The following is a 23,367-nucleotide window of genomic DNA, read 5'->3' on the forward strand; positions in this document are numbered from 1 at the left end:
AAACAGAGGGTGGTGATGGGGGGTTGCTTTTCAGACTGGAGGCCAGTAGTGCAGCACAAGGATCGGTGCTGGGTCCACTACTTTTCGTTATTTATATAAATGATTTGGATGTGAACATAGGAGATAAAGTTTGTAAGTTTGCAGATGACACCAAAATTGGAGGTGTAGTGGACAGCGAAGACAGTTACCTCAGAGTACAATGGGACCTTGATCAGATGGGCCAATGGGCTGAGGAGTGACAGATGGAGTTTAATTTAGATAAATGTGAGGTGCTGCATTTTGGAAAAATAAATTAGGACAAAACTTACACACTCAATGGTAAGGTCTAAGGGAGTGTTGTTGAACATAGAGACCTTGGAGTGCAGTTTCATAGCTCCTTGAAAGTGGAGTCACAGATAGATAGGATAATGAAGAAGGTGTTTGGTATGCTTTCCTTTATTGGCCAGAGTATTGAGTACAGAGGTTGGAAGGTCATGTTGCGGCTGTACAGGTCATTGGTTAGGCCACTGTTGGAATATTGCGTGCAATTCTGGTCTCCTTCCTATCAGAAGGATGTTGTGAAACTTGAAAGGGTTCAGAAAAGATTTACAAGGATGTTATCAGAGTTGGAGGATTTGAGCTATAGGGAGGGTCTGAATAAGTTGGGGGTGTTTTCCCTGGAGCATTGGAGGCTGAGGGGTAACCTTATGGAGGTTTATAAAATCATGATGTGGATAGGATAAATAGACAAGATCTTTTCCCTGGGGTGGAGAGTCCAGAACTAGAGGGCATTGGTTTAGGGTGAGAGGGAAAAGATATAAAAGGGACCTAAGTGGGGGGGTGTGGAATGAGCTGCCAGAGGAAGTGGTGGAGGCTGATATAATTACAGCATTTAAAATGCATCTGAATGGTATATGAATAGAAAGGGTTAAGAGGGATATGGGCCTAGTGCTGGCAAATGGGATTAGATTAGTTTAAGATATCTGTTCGGCATGGACAAGTTGGACTGAAGAGTCTGTTTCCGTCCTGTACATCTCTATGACTGTATGAGTCTATAATGGCAAATAACCAAACAGAACACAAACTCTCAGCTTTGGACATTTTGATGAGCTGTTATGGCTCTGATTGGACATGCCGTGACATATCTATGCATCTGGAGTGACAGTGATGTAGACACACCCTGATTTAGTCACTGGTGGCAGCCTAGGAACTGATTAACTGGAATTTTCATCACAAATGTTTAATAGGTATACATTCTTGCAAAGATACATAATCTTTAATGATTGTGTCCTTAATAACTATTTGCTTGTTCATAATTTAAACATCACTTTAAAAAAAGAGACACAAAGTCAATGCTTTTCGTTTTGCACCCCTCCAGACTTGTATGTCAGGATCAAAACTTGGAAACACTAATTTAGCCTGAGAGGAGGGTGCTGACTGGACCACAGCTGACGTAGAATTGCAGCAGGAACTGCTAGCCTTCAAAAACAGAAACAGCAGGTCTGGCACTGAAAACGTTAACTCTGTTTTCTCCTCACACATGCTGCCAGACATGCTGAGCTTCTCTGTTTTTGTTTGTTTCATCCCCAGCATTCGCAGTTTTTTTTTTATTTTAGTGTTAACTGTTGAATCTTGGTTAGCTGGAAAACCTCAGCCCAGGCAGATTGGGTCCCCATGGCAACACTGTGACAAGTCAGAGTCGACCGATCTGATCAAAGTCTTTTCAGTTACTAAGATTGACAGTTAACAGCTCCAATCAGCATCCGTTTTACTGTACGAAATAGGCTTCCCTTTCTAAATTGGATTCCTTGCATAACAATCCTGATAAGACCAGCCCGAAAAACGTCAACATCATGCCTCGATTTGCTTAATGTTACGATACTGCCCTAATGCAGTTTCGGTTTAATTTGGTTTAATTTCATTTTCAACAGTTAACGTAGATCATATTGGAAATGCTTTTTCACACTAGTCTGCCAGATATTCCTAGAGAATGCATAGTACTTATTTGAGATAGAGTAAAAAATGTGCCTTTCCATACTAAAACTGTCATCACTTACAGGATCCGGTTCCCTCTATTCCCTTCCTAGTCATGTCTTTGTCCAGGTGCTTCTTGAATGCTGCTATTCTGTCTGCTTCCACCACCTCCACTGGCAACATGTTCCAGGCACTCACCTCCCTTTGTGTAAAAAACATGCAACACACATCTCTTTTAAACATCCCCCCACCTACCTTGAACCTGCGTCCCCTGGTAGTTGACCCCTCACCCTGGGAAAAAGCCTCATACGGCCCACTCTATCCATGCTATCCACAATCTCATAAACTTCTGTCAGGTCGCCCCTCAACCTCCTGCATTCCAGTGAAAACAAACCCAGTCTATCCAATCTTTCTTCATAGCTAAAATCCTCCATACCAGGCAACATCCTGGTAAACCTTTTCTGTACCCTCTCCAAAGCATCCACATCTTTCTGGTAGTGTGGTGAGCAGGACTGTGCACAATAATCCAAGCGTGGCCTAACTCAAGTTGTATAAAGCTGCAGCATAACTTGTCTATCGTTATATTGAATGCCTCCAATAAAGGTAAGCATGCCATCGACCTTTTAACTACCTTATCTACCTGCGCTGCCACCTTCAGTGATCTATGGATCTGCGTACACAGATCAATACTCTTAATAGTTCTACCATTCACTGTATAAGTTCCACCTGTACTTGACCTTCCAAGATGCATCACCTCACATTTATAGAGATGTACAGCACAGAACCAGATCTTTCAGTTCAACTCGTCCATACCAACAGATATTTGTCCGGATTAAACTCCATCTGCCATTCTTTTTGTTCATGTCTCCAACTTACCCATATCCTGCTGTATCCTCTGATAATGCTCTTCACTGTCTGCAACTCCACCAATCTTTGTATAATCCACAAACTTACTAATTACACCACCCACGTTTTCCTCCAAATCATTCAGACCACGAAAAGCAGAGGTCCCAGTACTGATCCCTGTGGAACACCACTAGTCACAACCTTCCATTCCAAAAAGCATCCTTGCACCACTATCCTCTGTCTCCTATGACTAAGTCTATGACTAAGTACTGTATTCATCTTGCTAGCTCACCCCTGATACTGTGCATCTTTTGATACCAGTCTACCATGAGGTTCCTTGACAAAGGTTTATTGAAGTCCACGTGGACAACATCACTCATTTTCCCGCATCAATCATCTTCGTCAGCTCCTCAAAAATCTCTTTCAAGTTAGTGAGGCATGACAATCCTCCGCACAAAACCATGTTATCTATTACTAGTAAGTCCATTTGTTTCTAAATGCATATACATCTTGTCCCTAAGAATCTTTTCCAATAATTTCACTACCACTGATGTGAGTCTCACAGGCCTGTAATTTCCTGGATTATCCCTGTTACCCTTCTTAAACAATGGGACAACATTGGCTCATCTCCTGTCCTCTGGGACCTCATCTGTGGCCAAACAGAAATACAAAGATGTCTATCAATGCTCCAGCAATTTGTTCTCTTGCCTCCCTCAATACTCTGAGATAGATCCCATCTGGATCCAGGGACTAACCTACCTTAATACTTTTTAAGAAACACAGCACCTCTTCCTTTTTAATAGCAACTTGGCTTGGAAATTCAATATTCCCTTCCCTGAGATCATCCTTCACCAATCCCTTTGGTGAATACTGACACAAAGTATTCATTTAGGACCTCACCTACCTTTTCTGGCTTCACACATAGATTCCCTCATTTGCCCATGAGAGGGCCAACCTTCTCCTCAGCTACCCTTCTGCTTTTCACGTATACATAAATAACTTTGGGATTCTCTTTGATCCTGTTTGCTAATGAGTTCTCATGCCCCCTTTTAGCTCTTCTAATTCTTTGCTTAAGTCCTTTCCTACTTTCCTTATATCCCTTCTCAATGCCCATCCTCCTAGACCTTACGAATGGATACAGCTCGGGTTAGATACCAATGAATCTTCTCCTACATTACCCATCAATCACACAAGGGGAAGGTGCAGCACTAAGTTAGATACAGGAAACAACCTCCTCTGCATTCCCACAGCAAGTCTGATGTATAATGGCAGCCTTGTGTATTGTTAAACAATGGTTTGAACCTGGTGGTCAACATGGTGTTAAAGATCACCCAGCATAACAGATTCCACTGTATTTACTGAAGCTGAAGATTTCTGATTTAGGAAGTGAAAATTTTACTTGTCCCTGTTTATGTTGGACAGGTTCAACAGCTGTTAAAAATTACAGTACTCTCTTTGCACAATTTCAATACTCCTGGAACATGTATAGTAGTGGTTTTGGATAGAAACTATCTTTATACAACAGTTTTAAAGAGCTGCATCTTTTACCCATTGGGATTTCATGTTTGACTCCTACCTTGTGTTGCATTGTTGCAAGTTGTTTCTTTCAGTTTGACTTCAATGTCTTTAATTGTCTCAGAGAGATATTCTGGAGTAAGCTCTGCTGGATTGGTCATGTTGATGATAACGTCATGATCAACAATGATGCTGCCATTTCTATGAAGCGAAAAGGAAAGCCCATTAAACGCAATGAAATTTTGTCCAACTTATATACACTGAAAGCTGTAGCTATAACTATTTGAGCTGGGTAGAACAGTCTTTACTTTGTCTCAAATGTGTACTGTACATTCTTCACAAATATCTGGCAGTGCAATATGTAAAAGAATTTTCAATGGCATTGCTTTTGAAGTTGAAGAAGAGGAATGTTGTTTTGGATGAGGCTCTGTCAGTGATAGCATGCCACCCTCAAAAGGAGCTGTAACCTCAGGTTAACAACTCCTTCAGCTCTCTTGCAGTACTGCATGCAAACATACAAACATAGGAATTAGAAGCAACCATAGGCTATTTGGCCCTATTAGCCCTCTTTGCCATTCAATACGATCATAATTAAACAATTAATGGGATGAACATCACATTCTAGCCTCAATAAAAATTGATTCCCTTGCTATTCAAGAATCTATTTACTATACCTCCGCAGTGTTCTGGGGGAGAGAGTTCTAAAGACTTATGACCTCCTAATTGAAACATGCTGAGAAAATTAAGTCCTCTTCATTTCTATCTTAAATGGAAGATTCCTTGTTTTTAAGTAATTCCAGTCTTATTTACAAGGGTAAATGTTATTTCAGCTCCACCCTGATAAGATGCCCAATAAGGTCACCTTCCATTCTTCAAACTCCAATGAATACAGGCCCCGCCTGTCCAACCTTTCCTCAGAAGATAATTTCCACCCCAAGCATTGGTTGAGTATACCTTTTCTGAACCGCTCTTACTGCATTTATATCCTTTCTCAAATAAGGAGACTAAAACTGTATCCAGATGTGGCTTCACCAATGTTCTATACAACTGTAACAAAACATGCCTTCTTTCACATTCCCCTTGCAATAAGTAACATTTCATTTCCTTTCCTAAACATTTGATGTACTCACATACTGAGTTCTAGCAGGACATCCAGATCCCTCTATTTCCCAAGGTTTTGCTATCTCTCTTCATTTAACTAATATGCTGATTCTGTATCCTCTTGCTAAAGTAGACAAGTTCACATTTTCCATTTTTATAATCTGCCAAATTATAGCCAGCTTTGCTTAACTTATCCAAACCCTTTTGTAGAATCTTTGGATGGAATCTACACGCCCTGAAAGGTGTGGGCTGCAGCAAGAAATTTGTGAAAATTAGATCAGATGTTGAGCAGGGCCCACCTGATGATCGAAATATTGCATTCTCCCTGGACATCCAAGATGTCGAGAAGAGATTCTCACTAGTGAGTGGCCAGAGACCTATTAACTGGCGTTATCACTCATTATCATCCTCAATATGAATTAATCTCACCTCATTAAAAAGCATTCTTCTATCATCCCACCCGCTGGATAGAAACTAGGTGCTGAGAATTTATGACATGAAAGTCAGAGGAGCTACCATGCAACTCCAGCTTTTTGCTTCTACCTCTGGACCTCTATCTCAGACAGCTAGCACCAATATCTCAGGGCATGCTCTGTGGAATGTTGTGCGCAATTCTAGTCTCCCTCCTATTGGAAGGATGTTGTGAAATTTGAAACGGTTCAGAAAAGATTTACAAGCATATTGCCAGAGTTGGAGGATTTGAGCTACAGGGAGACATTGAATAGGTTGGGGCTGCTTTCCCTGGAGCGTCAGAGGCTGAGGGGTGACCTTATAGAGGTTTGTATGGAATGAGCTGCCAAAGGAAGTGGTGGAGGCTGTTACAATTACAACATTTAAAAGGCATCTGGATGAGTATATGGTTAGGAAGTGTTTAGAAGGATATGGGCTGGATACTGACAAATGGGATTAGATTAGGTTAGAATATCTGGTCAGCATGGGTGAGTTGCACCGAAGGATCTGTTTCTGTGCTGTACATCTCTTTGACTCTATGACTGTATGAGCGGTGATCGCACTAACCACGCATTCACAAACATTGGCACTTCACGCTTACCAGCCTCATCGCACCCTCAAGACCACTCTGAACCACTTAGAGTATGCTTTGCACTGCCAAGCTGTGCTTTGGAAAACACCAACATCTATCATTGAAATAGTTGTAAAGACATCTGGCACTTAGGGACAGGCATCCAGCTCTGATCTGCTCACTTTCCCCATTAGTGTTCACTCACTTTGTGCCTATGTGGATGTCCCAGCACCCTGCCCTCCCTCGCCTTACTTTGCCTTTCTGTGCTTTTTCCACTTCAGCTGCATTGTAAACATTCACAGTACTGAAACCATGACTTGCTATTGAGTGTAGATACAAAGCCAGACAATTTGTTCTACTTGTCAGCAGTCATCAGTCAAAAGGGTGGACATGTAGCTGTGTGGCACTGTGCTAGGTCAGTCTCTCACACCTACAGAATGTTGCAGCAGCCTTCACTACAAACAAACTGCATGTGCATAAACGAAGTGACCATGTCTCAAATTTGAAGGAGAGTAGTCCTCAGTCAAATTGGGAGGTGGGAGAGGCGTGGGTGCTGCTCCTACTATCAGTCAGGGAATCCAAGTACAGTCAGTCAAGAGTTTGGGTGCAGTCAGTGACCTGCTTGAGGCAGTCAGGGTCAGGTTCTACTCTGGGCAGTGGACCATAATCATTCCATGCAAGCAGGCAGGGGATTAGCAGATTATCAGACAGGAGATGCACTGTGAACAATCAGGCATCTGATCTATCATTGGTTGGACTGTCAAATGGAAAGTGATATGACCCTCAGTGGGCAGAGTCCATACTTTTCCTGGTCAAAAATGTGAGATGAACTCCTGAGCAACCAGAGGCCCTTTAAGGGGTAATTGCCTCAATCATACACTTGCAGCATATAGCTTTACCTAATTTGCAACCACACATTATGCAAGTAAAATGTATGCAGTGTACAACTGTGTGGTGTGCAAATGCCGGTCATTAGCCAAGTCCACCATGTCATTAGTCCTTGTAGATTTAAGGATAATCATTTCTGTGAAACAGAAGTAATCACAGGTGAGCTTAAACTAGGCATCTGCAGAACACAAAGCTAATGCAAACCCTTATGCTAGTGTTCCATATTGTGTGAAGAATGGAACAACACTCAGTACTCCAGCTATGACCTAACCAAAGTTTCTTACAGCTCCAACGTGACCTCGTAGAATCTATACCATCGGAAAGGCAAGTGTCCCATATACCTTCTTAACTACATTATTAACCTGTCCTCCTGCTGCTTTCAGGAATCTGTAGACAACTACCCCAAGATCTCTCTATTCCTCTGAGCCTCCTTGTGTTCTGCCATTCATTCAGAACTCCCTTGTCTTGTTACTTCTTACAAACTACATCATCTCACACTCTTTGGCGTTAAATTCCATCTGATTCTGATCTGCCCATTTGACAAACCATCTACAGCTTCCTGTAATCTAAGATCTTCTTCCACACTATTAACCTACCAACCAATCTCATGTCATCTTTAAATTTATTTCTCATGCCCCAACATTCTCATCTATATTGTTTATATGTCTCACAAGTATTAAAGGACCCAGTACTGATCCCTGTGGTATACCAATGGACACCACCTCCAGTCACACAAACAGCCTTCTACCATCACCCTCTGTCACAAAGCCAATTTTGGATCCATCTTGCCAAGTTACTCTGGATCCCATGTGCTTTAACCATCTTTATCAGTCTCCCATGTGGGATCTTGTCAAAAGCTTTCCTGAAATCCATATAAACTACATCAATTGCACCACTCTCAGGTACACACTTGATCATCTCCTCAAAGTATTCAATCAAATTTGTTAGGCATGATGTCTTTCTGTCAAAATACTGCTTACTATCCCTGATGAAAGCTTAACCCTCCAAGTAGAAATAATAATAAGTAAGTAATTATTAATTCAGAATTTCCTTGTAATTTTCCTGCCACTGATGTGAGACTCACTGGACTGTAATTCCCTAAATTAGCATCCTTCCTGAAAATTGGAATCACATTAGCTGTCCTTGAGTCCTCTGATACTTCCCCAATGACCAGAGAAGACTTAAAAATATGGGTCAGATCCCCTGTAATTTCCTTCCTCACCTCCCACAGGGTGTCAATTAGCTCAAGAACTTCATAGTCCCTTTCACCAAATTCTATGCATCAATCCTCTGTCTCCCAAATGAAGACAATTGTGAAATACTCATTTAAAATCCTACCTATGCCCTTTCACTCCTTGCATGATCACCCCTTAGTCCTTAATTAGGTTCTACTTAATTTTACCCAATAGTGTTTGTTCATGCTCACTCTTTGCTCTCCAGCTGCCATCTGAAGTTCCTCCCTGCACTTGGTATTCTCCACAAGGGCCTCTGTTGATTCGTTCCCTTTGTATCTGATAAAAGTCTGTCTTTTCCTTCTCACTCAGTGCTGAATATTCCTAGACATCCAGAGCTCTCTGGGTTTGTTACTAAAGGAAACAAAAACAGGAATTGCTGGAAAAGCTCAGCAGGTCTGACAGCATCTGTAGAGGTAAATCAAAGTTAATGTTTCGGGTCGAGTGACCGTTCCTCAGATCTGCTCTCTTCACAGATGCTGCCAGGCCTGCTGAGCTTTTCCAGCAGTTTCAGTTTTTGTTTCTCATTTACAGCATCTGTGTTGATTGGTTTTTATTCACCTGAAGGGAATACATTGGACCTGTACTTTCCCAATGCTTTTGAATGTACCCCCATTGTTCTGCTGGAGTATTTCTTACAAGTAGCTGTGTCCAGTTTACTTTGGTCAGCTCCTGCCTTATTTTAATAAAATATGCATTCCTCCAATCTAAAACCCCCATTTGCAGACTACCGTTTTCCTTTTCCATAACAAAGTTAAATCGTACTGTGCTGTGGTCACTATCACGTAGCCACCTCAAACACATGTCTGGCTTAATTTCCCAGAATTAGGTCCAGCACTGCACGATTTTCTACGTGTTAGGACACAGAATTATACAGCATAGGAATGGGCCTTTCAGCCCATGGTGTTCTGCCAAACGTGAAGCCAAATTAAACTAATCCCTTCTGCCTGCCCTTGGCCTGTATCCCTCCATTCCTTGCATATTCATGTGCTTATCTAAAAGGCTCAGAAATGATCCTGTTGTATCTAACTCTAGCATCACTCCTGGCAGCATATTCCAGACTCCCGCCACTCTCTGTGCAAAGTACTTGGTCCTCACATCCCCTCTAAACTTTCCCTCTCTCACCCTAAGTGCATGCCCCCTAGAATTAGATATTTCAACTGTGGGTAAAAGATTCTGCCCATCAACTCTATATTTGCATCTCACAATTTTATAGACTGCTATCAAATCTCCCCTCAGCCTCTGCCGCTCCAGAGAAAATAGCCTTGGTTTTTCTAGCCTCACCTTATAGCTCATAACCTCGAATCCAAGCACCCATCCTGGTAAACCTCTCCTTCACTCTCTCCACATCCTTCCTGTGATGTGGCGAATAGATTGAATGCAACACTCTGAAGTGTGGCCTTACCAAAAATCTTATAAAGCTGCAACATGGCATCCTGACTCTTGTACTCAATTCCCCGATCAATAAAGGCAAGCACCCCATACACCTTCTTTACCACCCTATGTACTTGCACGGCTACTTTCAGGCAGCAACGGACTTGGACACCAAATTCTCTCTGTGTATTGTATGTTGACATAAATAGCTCACCTGAATGCATTTTAAGAAATCTGTCCCTCTAAATCCTTAACACTATGACTATACCAATTAACTTGGGGAAGTTGAAATCCCTAATAAAGGTAGGCTATTATTATTATCATTACACACCTCAGTGAATTGTCTACACATTTGCTCCTGTATTGCCTGTTGGGGATGTATCATTCACTCCCTCCCTCCTTACTGTCATAACGGACACCTTAAGTAATAATGCACCTCCTCCTTTACTGTATCTAGCCAGAAGATCCTACGATACAGAATGTAAGCTGGCAGCCAAGAAGGGAAATGTAATGTTGCCTTCACGCTGCTAGAGTTCAAGTCCAGGAGCAGGGCTGTGTTGCGACAGTTGTACAGAGCCTTGATGAAGTCGCATCAGGAGTATTGTATGCAGTTTTGGTTTCCTTATCTGAGGAAAGTTGTTCTAGCTATCGAGGGAGAACAACAACAGACTAATTTCTGGGATGGCAGGACTCATGTATGAAGAGAGACGAGATTGGTTAGTATTATATTTACACTAGTTCAGAAAAATGAGAGGGCATCTCATAGAACAAAGAACAATGAACAAAGAAAATTACAGCACAGTAACAGGCCGTTCGGCCCTCCAAGCCTGTGCTGAATCAAATCTTCTTTTTAAACCTGTCACCTATTTTCCAAGGATCTGTATCCTTTTGCTTCCTGCCCATTCATGTATCTGTCTAGATACATCTTAAATTATGCTATCGTGCCCACTGCCACCATCTCCACTGGCAACGCGTTCCAGGTACCCACCAGCCTCTGCTTAAAGAACTCTCCATGTGTGACCCGTGGTAACTGAGTCCTGCACTCTAGGAAAAAGCTTCTTGCTATCCACCTTATCTATACCTCTCATGATGTTGTAGACTTCAATCAGGTCCCCCCTCAACCTCCGTCTTTCTAATGAAAATAATCCTAATCCAGTCAACCTCTCTTCATAAGTAGCACCCTCCATACCAGGCAACATCCTGGTGAACCTCCTCCTCACCCTCTCCAAAGCATTCAAATCCTTCTGGTAATGTGGCGACCAGAACTGTACGCAGTATCCCAAATGTGGCCAAACCAAAGTCCTGTACAACTGTCACATGATCAACTCTTGTATTCAATACCCTGGCCAATGAAGGAAAGCATGCCATGTGCCTTCTTGACCACTCTACTGACCTGCGTTGCCACCTTCAGGATACAATAGACCTGAGCACCCAGATCTCTCTGTACATCAATTTTCCCCCGGGCATTTCCATTTACCATATAGTTCACTCCTGAATTGGATTTTCCAAAATGCATCACCTCGTATTTGCCCAGATTGAGCTCCACCTGCCATTTCTCTCCCCAACTCTCCAATCCATCTATATTCTGCTGTATTCTCTGACTGTCCCTTTCACTATCTGCTTCTCCACTAATCTTGGTGTCATCTGCAAACTTGCTAATCAGACAACCTATACCTTCCTCCAGATCATTCATGTCTATCACAAACAACAGTGGTCCCAACACGGATCCCTGTGGAACACCACTGGTCACAGTTCTCCATTTTGAGAAACTCCCTTCCACTATTATTCTCTGTCTGCTGTGCCCAGCTAGTTTTCTACCCATCCAGCTAGTACATCCTGGACCCCCATGCGACTTCACTTTCTCCATCAGCACAAATCAGTAACCAGTGACACTTAGAAAATTTTCAGGTCAGCACAAATCAGTACCATGGGAAACCTTATCAAACGCCTTACCGAAGTCCACGTATATGATATCCCTCATCAATCAAATTTGTCACATCCTCAAATACTTCTATTAAGTTGTAAGACATGACTTTCCCTGCACAAAACCATGTTGCCTATCACTGATAAGCCAATTTTTCTTCCAAACATATAAAACTGTAACTGGACCAGCTTAAGTGAACACAAGATGGATGTTCCAGATGACTATGAATTCAAGAATCAGGGATTAAGTCTAAGGATAGGGGATAGGTTATTTAGGACGGAGATGACGAGAAATTTCTTTGTCCAGCAAATGGAGAACCTGTGGAATTCTCTGCCACAAAAAGCAGTTGAGCTCAAGATATTGAATGTTTTCAAGAAGGAGTTAGATCTGGTTCTTAGTGCTAAAGGGATCAAAGACTATAGGGAGAAGTGGAAACAGGATACTGAATTGGTTGATCAGTCATGATCATCTTGAATGGCAGAGCAGGCTTTGAGATCTGACTGGCCTACTCTTGCTCCTAATTTCTATGTTTCTATCTGATAGCTACTGGTATAAAGACAGCTATAGGTGGGCTTGTGACCATGCGGCATATTTGGCAGCTTCTCAAGTTCAGGGGGAGGTACCTGGATAAAAGCATTCCGTACCGGTAGTGGTTCTGGACTTCAGACATAACGAGCCCTAACTTCTGCCCATGCTGGCTACAACTCATACACTCCTCTCCCATACATTCTAACCACATTATACTTGGTAGATGAGACCCAGCCCTGGGGAAGGCTAGTCTTGATTTGGCTTTGAATAACTTGTGTTACAGTGGGCTTTCCTGAAAATAGGCAGCACAAGTCTCTCACTGGCTCACAGCCGGTAGGTCAGCTCCCCGATGACACAGCAAGATTCCATCCAAGAAAGTGAGGATTCAAGAGTATACCAGCTCTTTCCTTTCCTGAGACCCGTTATGACAATATACAATGGTAAGGAGTATTTTGAAGCAACCTAGTGAGTTACAGGCTGAATCAGTATTACCTTATGCTTGTGATCTTCACTCCTGCGTATCCCTCTAGATCTTTATAAATTATATCCATCTTGAAAAGAGAAAACATGACAGAAGATTGTGATTGTAAATGTACTTTTAACTTAATTAAAAGAACCCAGTTAACTAAGTTAATCAGAATGGTATCTCCCCATCATCCCACCCCCTTGAATCTCTGCTCACAACTGTGTTGATCACATTGAAAGTTTGGAGACTGGCATTATGCCAAAGAACTAAAAGAGAAAAATCTTAAGACCAATGTTCTGGAAAGGTGCTAGTCAAGGCAATTGTGAATTAATTTCAAGTCCATACTGGATTTGACCATTGGGGAAGTGTAAATTACATGTGGTGAACACATTAAATTTGGCTTGATCCACATTACAGTTATTAAATAATTTTCTTTTTAAGAAATAATGGTGCATGAATCAAGGGCATGGATTGGATATTGCATCTGTAGATTTTCAGAAAGCTGGATAAGAGATTTCAACCAAAGTAGAATCAGCATTATTCAAGCAATCAGACCTTCGTCAGTGGAGAGATGGCTGGAGAAAAAGGATAAGTTATTTGTTGTTGATTGGGAGTTTATAATCTATTTTCAGCAAGACCTAAATGATATAAATTAGTAGAAAATCAGGAAAATGAATGAAAGCTGTTTGCAAGAAGATTTAGAAAAGCTCATGGATAGATGGATAATTATGAAAAGGCATTCGAGTGAGAGAAACATTGAAGTCAAATACCTTGTTGTGGTTCTGTTCGCCGAGCTGGAAGTTTTTGTTGCAAACGTTTCGTCCCTGCGGCAGGGACAGACTACTATAAACACCGGAGGAAACATCAAAGAAGCGCTTCGCAGGAGGCTCCCAAGCACTGATGATGTCGCCTAGCCAGGGGACGAAACGTTTGCAACAAAAACTTCCAGCTCGGCGAACAGAACCACAACAACGAGCACCCGAGCTACAAATCTTCGCACAAACTCATATACCTTGTTGAAAGACCAAATTCAAAGGAGATAAACACATAGTTATAAGGACTGGGAGAATCTATACAGAAATGGCTGTAAAAGTGAAGTTCTCAGAGATCGTATATATTGGGGCAATGAATATGAAAGCAAAGTAGCAATGTTGAACTGCTGGAGTAAAATTTGCAGTCCTGCTTACCAACCTGTTGTTTGAAACCCCTCTCAAATTGTTTGAACTCAGGGGATTTGGTGTTGTTCAACTCTTTTGTATAATTCTGATTCATTATCCTGACAGAAACATCGACATTGGCTTTAACAGTGTCTGTAAAACATCAAAATAGAGTTTCATTAATCATTCCTCAGGCAAAATCTTACCTCAGAGGGGTGATAAGGAGAATTTTTTTCATATAGGGAGTTGTAATGATTTGGAATGCACTGGTGGATTGGAAGATGGATTACATAGTTGCTTTAAGAATTGGATGCATCGTTGAAGATTAAATTTTTTTGCAAATCTGTTGTAGATAGGGGATTTCAGCTCTATAATTACATCAAGTCATCATAGAATCACTACAGTGTGGAAACAGACCCTTCGGCCCAACAAGTCCACACTGACCCTCCAAAGAGTAACTCACCCAAACCCATTCCTCTATATTTACCCCTGACTAATGCACCTAATCTACACATCCCTGAACACTATGTGCAATGTAGCATGGCCAATTCACATAACCTGCACATCTTTGGATTGTGAGAGGAAACTGGAGGACCTGGAGGAAACCCACTCAGACACAGGGAGAATGTGCAAACTCCACACAGACAATCGCCCGAGGCTGGAATTGAACCCGGGTCCCTGGTGCTGTGAGGAAGCAGTGCTCACCACTGAGCCATCATGCCACCCAAGTCTGAAATAATGGAAGAGGAAGATGATCCTAGCAAGATGTGTGACAAATACAGGGCACTCACCTGACAAATTGTAAGTGTAGACAAATACCTTGGGACAGATTGGGACTTTACCATGAGTATCATTCAGCAGTAAGCAATAAAACCTACTTGAGAAAATGCTACTTATAATTAAAGTGACTGTGCATCTAACCCTCAGGAAGAGAAAAGAACTGGGAGGTGGGAGAGGGATATTAGCAGCAGCCAGAATCAGTTTGAAGCAGACTGGGAGAGCAGACAACAGTGGGACTTAGGACTCAATGAGGGATATAACTTCTAAAAATATGTAAGATATTAAAAATATTTTTCTAGTATACATGTGTGGGAGATTTGTTATAACCAAAGCAGCCATCTTGTCACATACTACAAACCTGGAATCCATTTTAAATCTCATATTAGTGTCTGTTTGTGAGGCTCAGTGAGATGGTTGACCTTGCAGCTGTACTAACATTCAATAGTGAGCTCTTTCCCAGCATGGGAATGCTCTTCCTTTACAAGAATCTATTGTCATACTAACGCTTGCTTATCAGCTACTAACTAGCACTATCCAGACACTACGTGACTGAGGCTAGTGACTGGGCAAAGCGCCTATTTACTCATTATACTATAGTTAACAGTTTGCTAATTGTTAAATGATTGTAACCTGTATAATCATACAACTCTCTGAATCTCGTCGGAGTGACTTGTGACCATTGGGTCGACTTGTCTCTCCCCGCGAGGTCACGAATAAACATCAATAACTCAAGGCTTGTGTGGCATGATTCATTTTTCTTTAAATTAGACCGCTACGAATGAGTCACCCACTGCATAGTTCTTTTCTGTCCCCAACAACATGCCACTGCCAAATGTGTTGAGATTCTCCAGCACTTTCTATTTTTGTTTCAGAGCTGCAGCACACACAGTTCTTCTTCTTTTCAAGAAGCAGGCAGTCAGCCCCAGAGTGCATCTCACTTGAGGACAGCTTTTCCATGTGGGAATATGGTGAGATTGGTAGATCCTTTGGGGAGTGCATTCAGAGCCCAAGGAGGGAGCAAGGATCTCACTGAACAATGTCAGAGGAAAATCATATCTGACAGGTTTGATTGAGTTTATTGTGTAGGTGACTCGATGTGTAGGTGAGGGTGTGATGATGCTGCAAGGTTCCACTGTCCTTGGTTTTTTTTCAGAGAGTCGTAAGAGCAGTGATTCCGAAAAGTCTACGTTTGAAAGGTTTTAGGGTCAATTTGATTATATCTAACAAATACTGCCTCAGGCAAAGGACTTTCAAGTTTAAAAAAAATACTTGTACAATGAAAGAGGAGTGGCCCATTCTCCCAGCTCAGCTTTTCTCTGGTTTGGTTTTTTCAGTAGTCTGGCTGTTCACTAAAAGTAGGCAGTCAGTGAGGCTGCTGGTCCAAGAAACAGCTCCATGGAAGAAAGTGTTCCATGCTGAATCTCTCTGCCATCTCTCCCTCTCCTCTAAGAACCTGTGTTTGATTTTACCTTTTTTTTTCTAAGGGGTGTTTATGGGGATTGTTAAAGGAATTTGGAACAGCATCATTAAGTTGGGATAATTAGTTAGCTTTATTAGTTGGGGCACTGAATACAGAGCAAGGAGGTCATGATGGAGCTGCACATAATGTTAGTTCAGCTACAGCTGGATTGCTGTGTCCAGCTCTAATTGCTACACTTTAGGAAAGATGTGGCTGTACTGGAGAGGGTGCAAAGGAGATTCACCAGAATGCTGCTACACCTAGAGTGTTTCAGCTGTGGAAGAGAGCCTACAAAGGCTTGCCTTACAGACTGTTTTCCTTAGAGCAGAGAAAGCTGAGGAAGTGAATCTTTTAGATTAGATTAGATTACTTACAGTGTGGAAACAGGCCCTTCGGCCCAACAAGTCCACACCGACCCACCACCCACCCAGACTCATTCCCCTACATTTACCCCTTTGTCTAACACTACGGGCAATTTCGCATGGCCAATTCACATAACCTGCACATTTTTGGACTGTGGGAGGAAACCGGAGCACCCGGAGGAAACCCACGCAGACACGGGGAGAATGTGCAAACTCCACACAGTCAGTCGTTTAGGCGGGAATTGAATCCGGGTTTCTGGCGCTGTGAGGCAGCAGTGCTAACCACTGTGCCCACAATCTGATTGAGGTGTACAAGACTGGGGGACATAGATAGAGTAGATGGGAATCAACAATCAGGGACATGGATTTAAGGTGACGAGCAGGAGATTTAGAGGGGATATATGGAAGAGCTTTTCACCCTGACAGCAGTGTGCATCTGGAACTCACTGCCTGAGTGGGTGTTAGAAGTGGGAACTAGCCAACATTTCAGAAGTATTTAGATGATCACTCAAAGCATTGTAGCATAGAAGGCTATGTGTCAAGTGATGTTAAAGGAGACAGATTTAGATAAGTACTTGATAACTAGGGCAGAAACAATGGACTAAAGGACCTCTTTCCTCATGGTAAAACTCTGACTCTATGACTAAGAAAGCTATGAGCAGAGGCTGCTGGAATACAAACACGGCAGGGGACACATTGATTTGTTTGAAATTTGAGTTCGAGCCGGCCTAGTGTACTGTGATTAATCATAGGCAGTGCTACAACAGAATAATATTCATCTTGGTGCAGATGCAATGCAAATTCATCAGAGTGACATTGGATTTTGCAGCTGAAATGATGGGATTTGGTTTCACAACCTTAGCTTGTGTTCTTTGGACAATTAAAGAATACTCTGACTGAGGTGTTTGAAAGTCAAAAGGGTTTTGGAGTATTTCTAGAGAAACTATTTCCTCTACTGGGGCAATTGGAATAAAAGGGGGCATAATCTTCCAATATGAGCCAGAATGTCCAGCGGCAAAATCATGAGGCATATCTTCACACACAGGGCAGTCAAAATCTGAAATATATCCCTGCAGTCGGTGGTAGATATTGTGAAGGCTGAGATGGATGTTGTCAGGTAAGATTATCGAGGGAAATGGAGCAAACACAAAAGAAATAGCATCAAAGAGTAAACTTTTAAAATTTAACTCACCAACTTTGATGGTATCTGCTACAAATTCACAAGACTGTCCACTGAAGTTCTCCTTGCAGTCACAGCTTTTTCCGTTCCAGGTGCCTCCATTCTGGCATGAATGTGTTACTTCATCAGAGATAATTATAGTATTTTCAAATATCGCATGGTTATTGACAAGGATCATCATACAAGAGCATTTAATTATTAAAATTTTCTGATTTCTGTCTCTCTCTGTTGTTGGAACATAATCGCATTGAGTCCTTATTCGATGGACATCCTCATTCTCTTTTACATAATCACTTTGCTGTACATCTATGAACTTGGTTGAATCTATGGTTGTTGACCTGCTGTTTGGTATTGGAGGGTATTAGATAATGGAAGACAAAATGGATAATACAGGTCAAACTGAGCAAAACTGGGGTGGGTGGGACCCAGGGAGATAGTGAGGAAAGAGATCAATCTGGGACTGGTACAGTTGAGAACGAAGGTGAGTCAAACAGTCAAGGCAGGCAGGGACAAAGCAGAGAACAAGGTAGGACTGATAAATTAAACTGCATTGATTTCAATGCAAGAGGCCTAACAGGGAAGGCAGATGAACTCAGGGCATGGTTAGGAACATGGGACTGGGATATCATGGCAATTACAGAAACATGGCTCAGGGATGGGCAGGACTGGCAGCTTAATGTTCCAGGATACAAATGTTACAGGAAGGATAGAAAGGAAGGCAAGAGAGGAGGGGGACTGGCGTTTTTGATAAGGGATAGCATTACAGCCTTACTGAGGGAGGATATTCCCAGAAATACATCCAGGGAAGTCATTTGGGTGGAATTGAGAAACAAGAAAGAGATGATCACCTTATTGGGATAGTATTATAGATCCCCTAATAGTCAGAGGGAAATTGAGAAGCAAATTTGTAAGGAGATCTCGGTTATCTTTAAGAATAATAGGGAGGTTATGGTCCCAAACATAGACTGGGACTGCCATAGTGTTTAAGGTTTAGATGGAGAGGAATTTATTAAGTGTGTACAAAAAAATGTTCTGATTCAGTATGTGGATGTACCTACTAGAGGAGGTGCAAAACTTGACCTACTCTTGGGAAATAAGGCAGGGCAGGTGACTGAGGTGTCAGTGGGGGAGCACTTTGGGGCCAGTGACCATAATTCTATTAGATTTAAAATAGTGATGGAAAAGGATAGACCAGATCTAAAAGTTGAAGTTCTATATTGGAGAAAGGCCAATTTTGATGGTATTAGGCAAGAACTTTCAAAAGCTGATTGGAGGCAGATGTTCGCAGGTAAAGGGACGGCTGGAAAATGGGAAGCCTTCAGAAATGAGATAACGAGAATCCAGAGAAAGTATATTCCTGTTATGGTGAAAGGAAAGGCTGGTAGTAGAGGGAATGCTGGATGACGAAAGAAATTGAGAATTTGCTAAGACAAAGAAGGAAGCATATGTCAGGCATAGACAGGATAGATGGTGTGAATCCTTAGAAGAGTATAAAGGCAGTAGGAGTATACTTAAGAGGGAAATCAGGAGGGCAAAACGGGGACATGAGATAGCTTTGGCAAATAGAGTTAAGGAGAAACAAAGGATTTTTACAAATACATTAAGGTCAAAAGGGTAACTAGGCAGAGAATAGGGCCCCTCAAAGATCAGCAAGGCGGCCTTTGTGTGGAACCGCAGGAGATGGGGGAGATGCTAAACGAGTATTTTGCAACAGTGCTTACTGTGGAAAAGAACATGGAAGATATGTAAGGAAATAGATGGTGACATCTTGAAAAATGTCCATATTACAGAGGAGGAAGTGCTGGGTGTCTTGAAACACATAAGAGTGGATAAATCCCCAGGACCTGATCAGGTGTACCCAAGAACTCTGTGGGAAGCTAGAGAAGTGATTGCTGGGCCTCTTACTGAGATATTTGTATCATCGATAGTCACAGATGAGGTACCAGAAGACTGGAGGTTGGCAAACGTGTACCACTGTTTAAGAAAGGTGGTAAGGACAAACCAGGGGATTATAGACCAGTGAGCCTAATGTCGGTGGTGGGCAAGTTGTTGGAGGGAATCCTGAGGGACAGGATGCACATGTATTTGGAAAGCCAAGGACTGATTAGGGATTAACATGGCTTTGTGCGTGGGAAATCATGTCTCACAAAGTTGATTAAATTTTTTGAAGAAGTAACAAAGAGGATTGATGAGGGCATAGTGGTATATGTGATCTATATGGACTTCAGTAAGGTGTTTTCTTCGAGAAGAAAGTGAGGACTGCAGATGCTGGAGATCAGAGCTGAAAATGTGTTGCTGGAAAAACGCAGCAGGTCAGGCAGCATCCAAGGTGTAGGAGAATCGACGTTTCGGGCATGAGCTCTTTCCTGAAGAAGGGCTCATGCCTGAAATGTCAATTCTCCTGCTCCTCGGATGCTGCCTGACCTGCTGCACTTTTCCAGCAATACATTTTCAGTTCAGTAAGGAGTTTGACAAGGTTCCCCATGGGAGACTGGTTAGCAAGGTTAGATCTCATGGAATACAGGGAGAACTCACCATTTGATATAGAACTGGCTCAAAGGTGGTGGTGGTGGGTTGTTTTTCAGACTGGAGGCCTGTGACCAGTGGAGTGCCACAAGGATCGGTGCTGGGTCTTCGACTTTTTGTCATTTACATAAATGATTTGGATGCGAGCATAAGAGGTATATTTAGTAAGTTTGCAGATGACACCAAAATTGGAGATGTAGTGGACAGCGAAGAGGGTTACCTCAGATTACAACAGGATTTGGACCAGATGGGCCAATGGGCTGAGAAGCGGCAGATGGAGTTTAATTCAGATAAATGCGAGGTGCTGCATTTTGGGAAAGCAAATCTTAGCAGGACGTATACACTTAATGGTAAGGTCCTAGGGAGTGTTGCTGAACAAAGAGACCTTGGAGTGCAGGTTCATAGCTCCTTGAAAGTGGAGTCGCAGGTAGATAGGATAGTGAAGAAGGCGTTTGGTATGCTTTCCTTTATTGATCAGAGTATTGAATATCAGAGTTGGGAGGTCATGTTGCGGCTATACAGGACATTGGTTAGGCCATGGTTGGAATATTGCATGCAAATCTGGTCTCCTTCCTATCGGAAATGTATTGTAAAACCTGAAAGGGTTCAGAAAAGATTTACAAGGATGTCACCAGGGTTGGAGGATTTGAGCTATAGGGAGAGGCTGAACAGGCTGGGGCTGTTTTCTCAGGAGCATCGGTGGATGAGGGGTGATCTTATAGAGGCTTATAAAATCATGAAGGGCATGGGCAGGATAAATAGACAAAGTCTTGTCCCTGGGCTGGGGAGTCCAGAACTAGAGGTTTAGGATGAGGGGGGAAAGATATAAAAGGGACCTAAGGGGCAACTTTTTCACGCAGAGGGTGGTACATGTATGGAATGAGCTGCCAGAGGAAGTGGTGGAGGCTGGTACAGTTGCAACATTTAAAAGGCATCTTAATGAGTACATGAATAGGAAGGGTTCAGAGGGATATGGGCCAGGTACTTGCAGGTGGGATTAGATTCGGTTGGGATATCTGGTTGGAATGGACAAGTTGGTCCATGCTGCACATCTCTATGACTGTATGCCTCTAAAACTGGATAATAATGGGCAAGATACATGAATGAGGAAAAACTGGATTATGGGCAGCAAACTGCATATTGAAGGAAATGTAGATAATGGAGAACCCCATGGATAGTGAAGTAAACTGTATACTTAAAGTCAAGCTGTAAAATGGAGGAAAAAGTGGATTATAGATTAGATTACTTACAGTGTGGAAACAGGCCCTTCGGCCCAACAAGTCCACACCTACCCTCCGAAGAGCAACCCACCCAGACCCATTCCTCTACACCTAGCACTACAGGCAGTTTAGCATGGCCAATTCACCTAACCTGCACATCTTTGGACCGTGGGAGGAAACCGGAGCAAACCCACGCAGACAATGTGCAAACGCCACCCAGACAGCTGCCTGAGGCAGGAATTGAACCGGGGTCTCTGGCGCTGTGAGGCAGCAGTGCTAACCACTGTGCCACCATGCCGCCCTAATCGAGTATGTAGTAGAGACAGTAAATGATAATGGGCAGCAAAATGAATAATGGGAGACAAGCTTGCGAATACAGGGCAGTTTGGAGATTTGAATCAAACTGGTGATTGAAGGACATTGAAGACATTAAAGTGTCCAATCATCCATGATCGTATTAAATAACAGAACAGGCTTAACGGGCTGAATAGCCTATTCATGTTCCAATGTTTCTATGACAGCTGGATAATCAAGTTCAAACTCAATAATTTAGGTCAAAACTAGATAGAATTGGCAATGAGGCTACTCTGTATTTTGGAGTTCAAACAAGGAAATAGAGACAAAATTAGATAATGGTGGACTAAAAGGATAATAGAAACAAACATCCATAACACAATTCAACAGAGTAGGTAAGATCATTGAGTGTAGGACAGGATGGATATTGGAAATGTAATTTAATAATTGAAGACAATGTGGAGATGGAGGATAAAATGGGTAATGCAGGTGAAATTGGATAGAATTGATAATGTTGTGACACTTGATAATGAAAACAAAACCTGATGATGGGAGATTGCATGGTTATGAAGGATGCTGCATAAAGCAGTCGGCCTGGAAAGGTTGATTCAGTTTGGAATAGGTCCACCTGCTCACTCTCTGGGAGAACCTGGTCAGTTGTTCCAGTTTGTTGTTTGTTAGTTCCACAATGTACAGCCGAGTAATATAGAGTTACTTACAATCTCTCAGGAGATAACAATGTCTCTTACCCAGTGTTAATGTAATCAATCATTCCTAAACTAAAATTATTTGTTATCTTCCTATATTGTGAAGTATTCTTGTCAACATGTGTCATAGAGTCATAGAGATGTACAGCATGGAAACAGACCCTTCGACCCAACCCGTCCATGCCGACCAGATATCCCAACCCAATCTAGTCCCACCTGCCAGCACCTGGCCCATATCCCTCCAAACCCTTACTATTCATATACCCATCCAAATGCCTCTTAAATGTTGCAATTGTACCAGCCTCCACCACATCCTCTGGCAGCTCATTCCATACACATACCACCCTCTGCGTCAAAAAGTTGGCCCTTAGGTCTCTTTTATATCTTTCCCCTCTTGCGTACACAGATGAATAGATTCAAGAATAGCTACTTTTCTGCTGTTATTAGATTTCTGAATGAACAAAGAACAAGGAAAATTTACAGCCCAGGAACAGGCCCTTCAGCCCTCCAAGCCTGAGCCGATCCAAATCCTCTGTCTAAACCTGTTGGTCAATTCCTGAGCATCTGTATCCCTCTGCTCCCAACCTACTCATGTATCTGTCCAGACGCACTTTAAATGAATCTACTGTGCCTGCCTCTACCACCTCTGCTGGCTTATGCCAAAGACTTGCTCACAATCAATTATTTGCCACTTGGTCCTGTAGATTAGTGAAATAACTGCACAGAAGCCAGTTCCCATCACCAAGTTACCCTTTATTTACTAGGGCACAGTATACTGACTGTGACCACCCAGCTCAGAGTCAGATCTCAACTGAAGAGATTCTAATCTTTTGG

The 23,367-nt window shown here is 42.3% G+C and overlaps 1 protein-coding gene across 1 annotated transcript in view; it reads right to left on the reverse strand.

The window, feature by feature from the left end:
• Positions 1-23,367, reverse strand: part of LOC122544377 (uncharacterized) — an 83,687-nt gene that overhangs the window by 27,930 nt on the left and 32,390 nt on the right. Inside the window, exons 3-6 of the mRNA XM_087982841.1 lie at positions 17,799-17,906; positions 14,040-14,158; positions 12,875-12,933; positions 4,376-4,515 (exon numbers count right to left, since the gene is read on the reverse strand). Coding sequence (XP_087838967.1) covers positions 4,376-4,515; positions 12,875-12,933; positions 14,040-14,158; positions 17,799-17,906 — 426 coding nt within the window. The remainder of the gene's footprint in view (positions 1-4,375; positions 4,516-12,874; positions 12,934-14,039; positions 14,159-17,798; positions 17,907-23,367) is intronic.

This window comes from Chiloscyllium plagiosum, unplaced genomic scaffold, assembly GCF_037043375.1.
Source record: "Chiloscyllium plagiosum isolate Xiang-an unplaced genomic scaffold, Cpla_swu_hap1 HiC_scaffold_44, whole genome shotgun sequence".
Lineage (NCBI taxonomy): Eukaryota > Metazoa > Chordata > Chondrichthyes > Orectolobiformes > Hemiscylliidae > Chiloscyllium > Chiloscyllium plagiosum.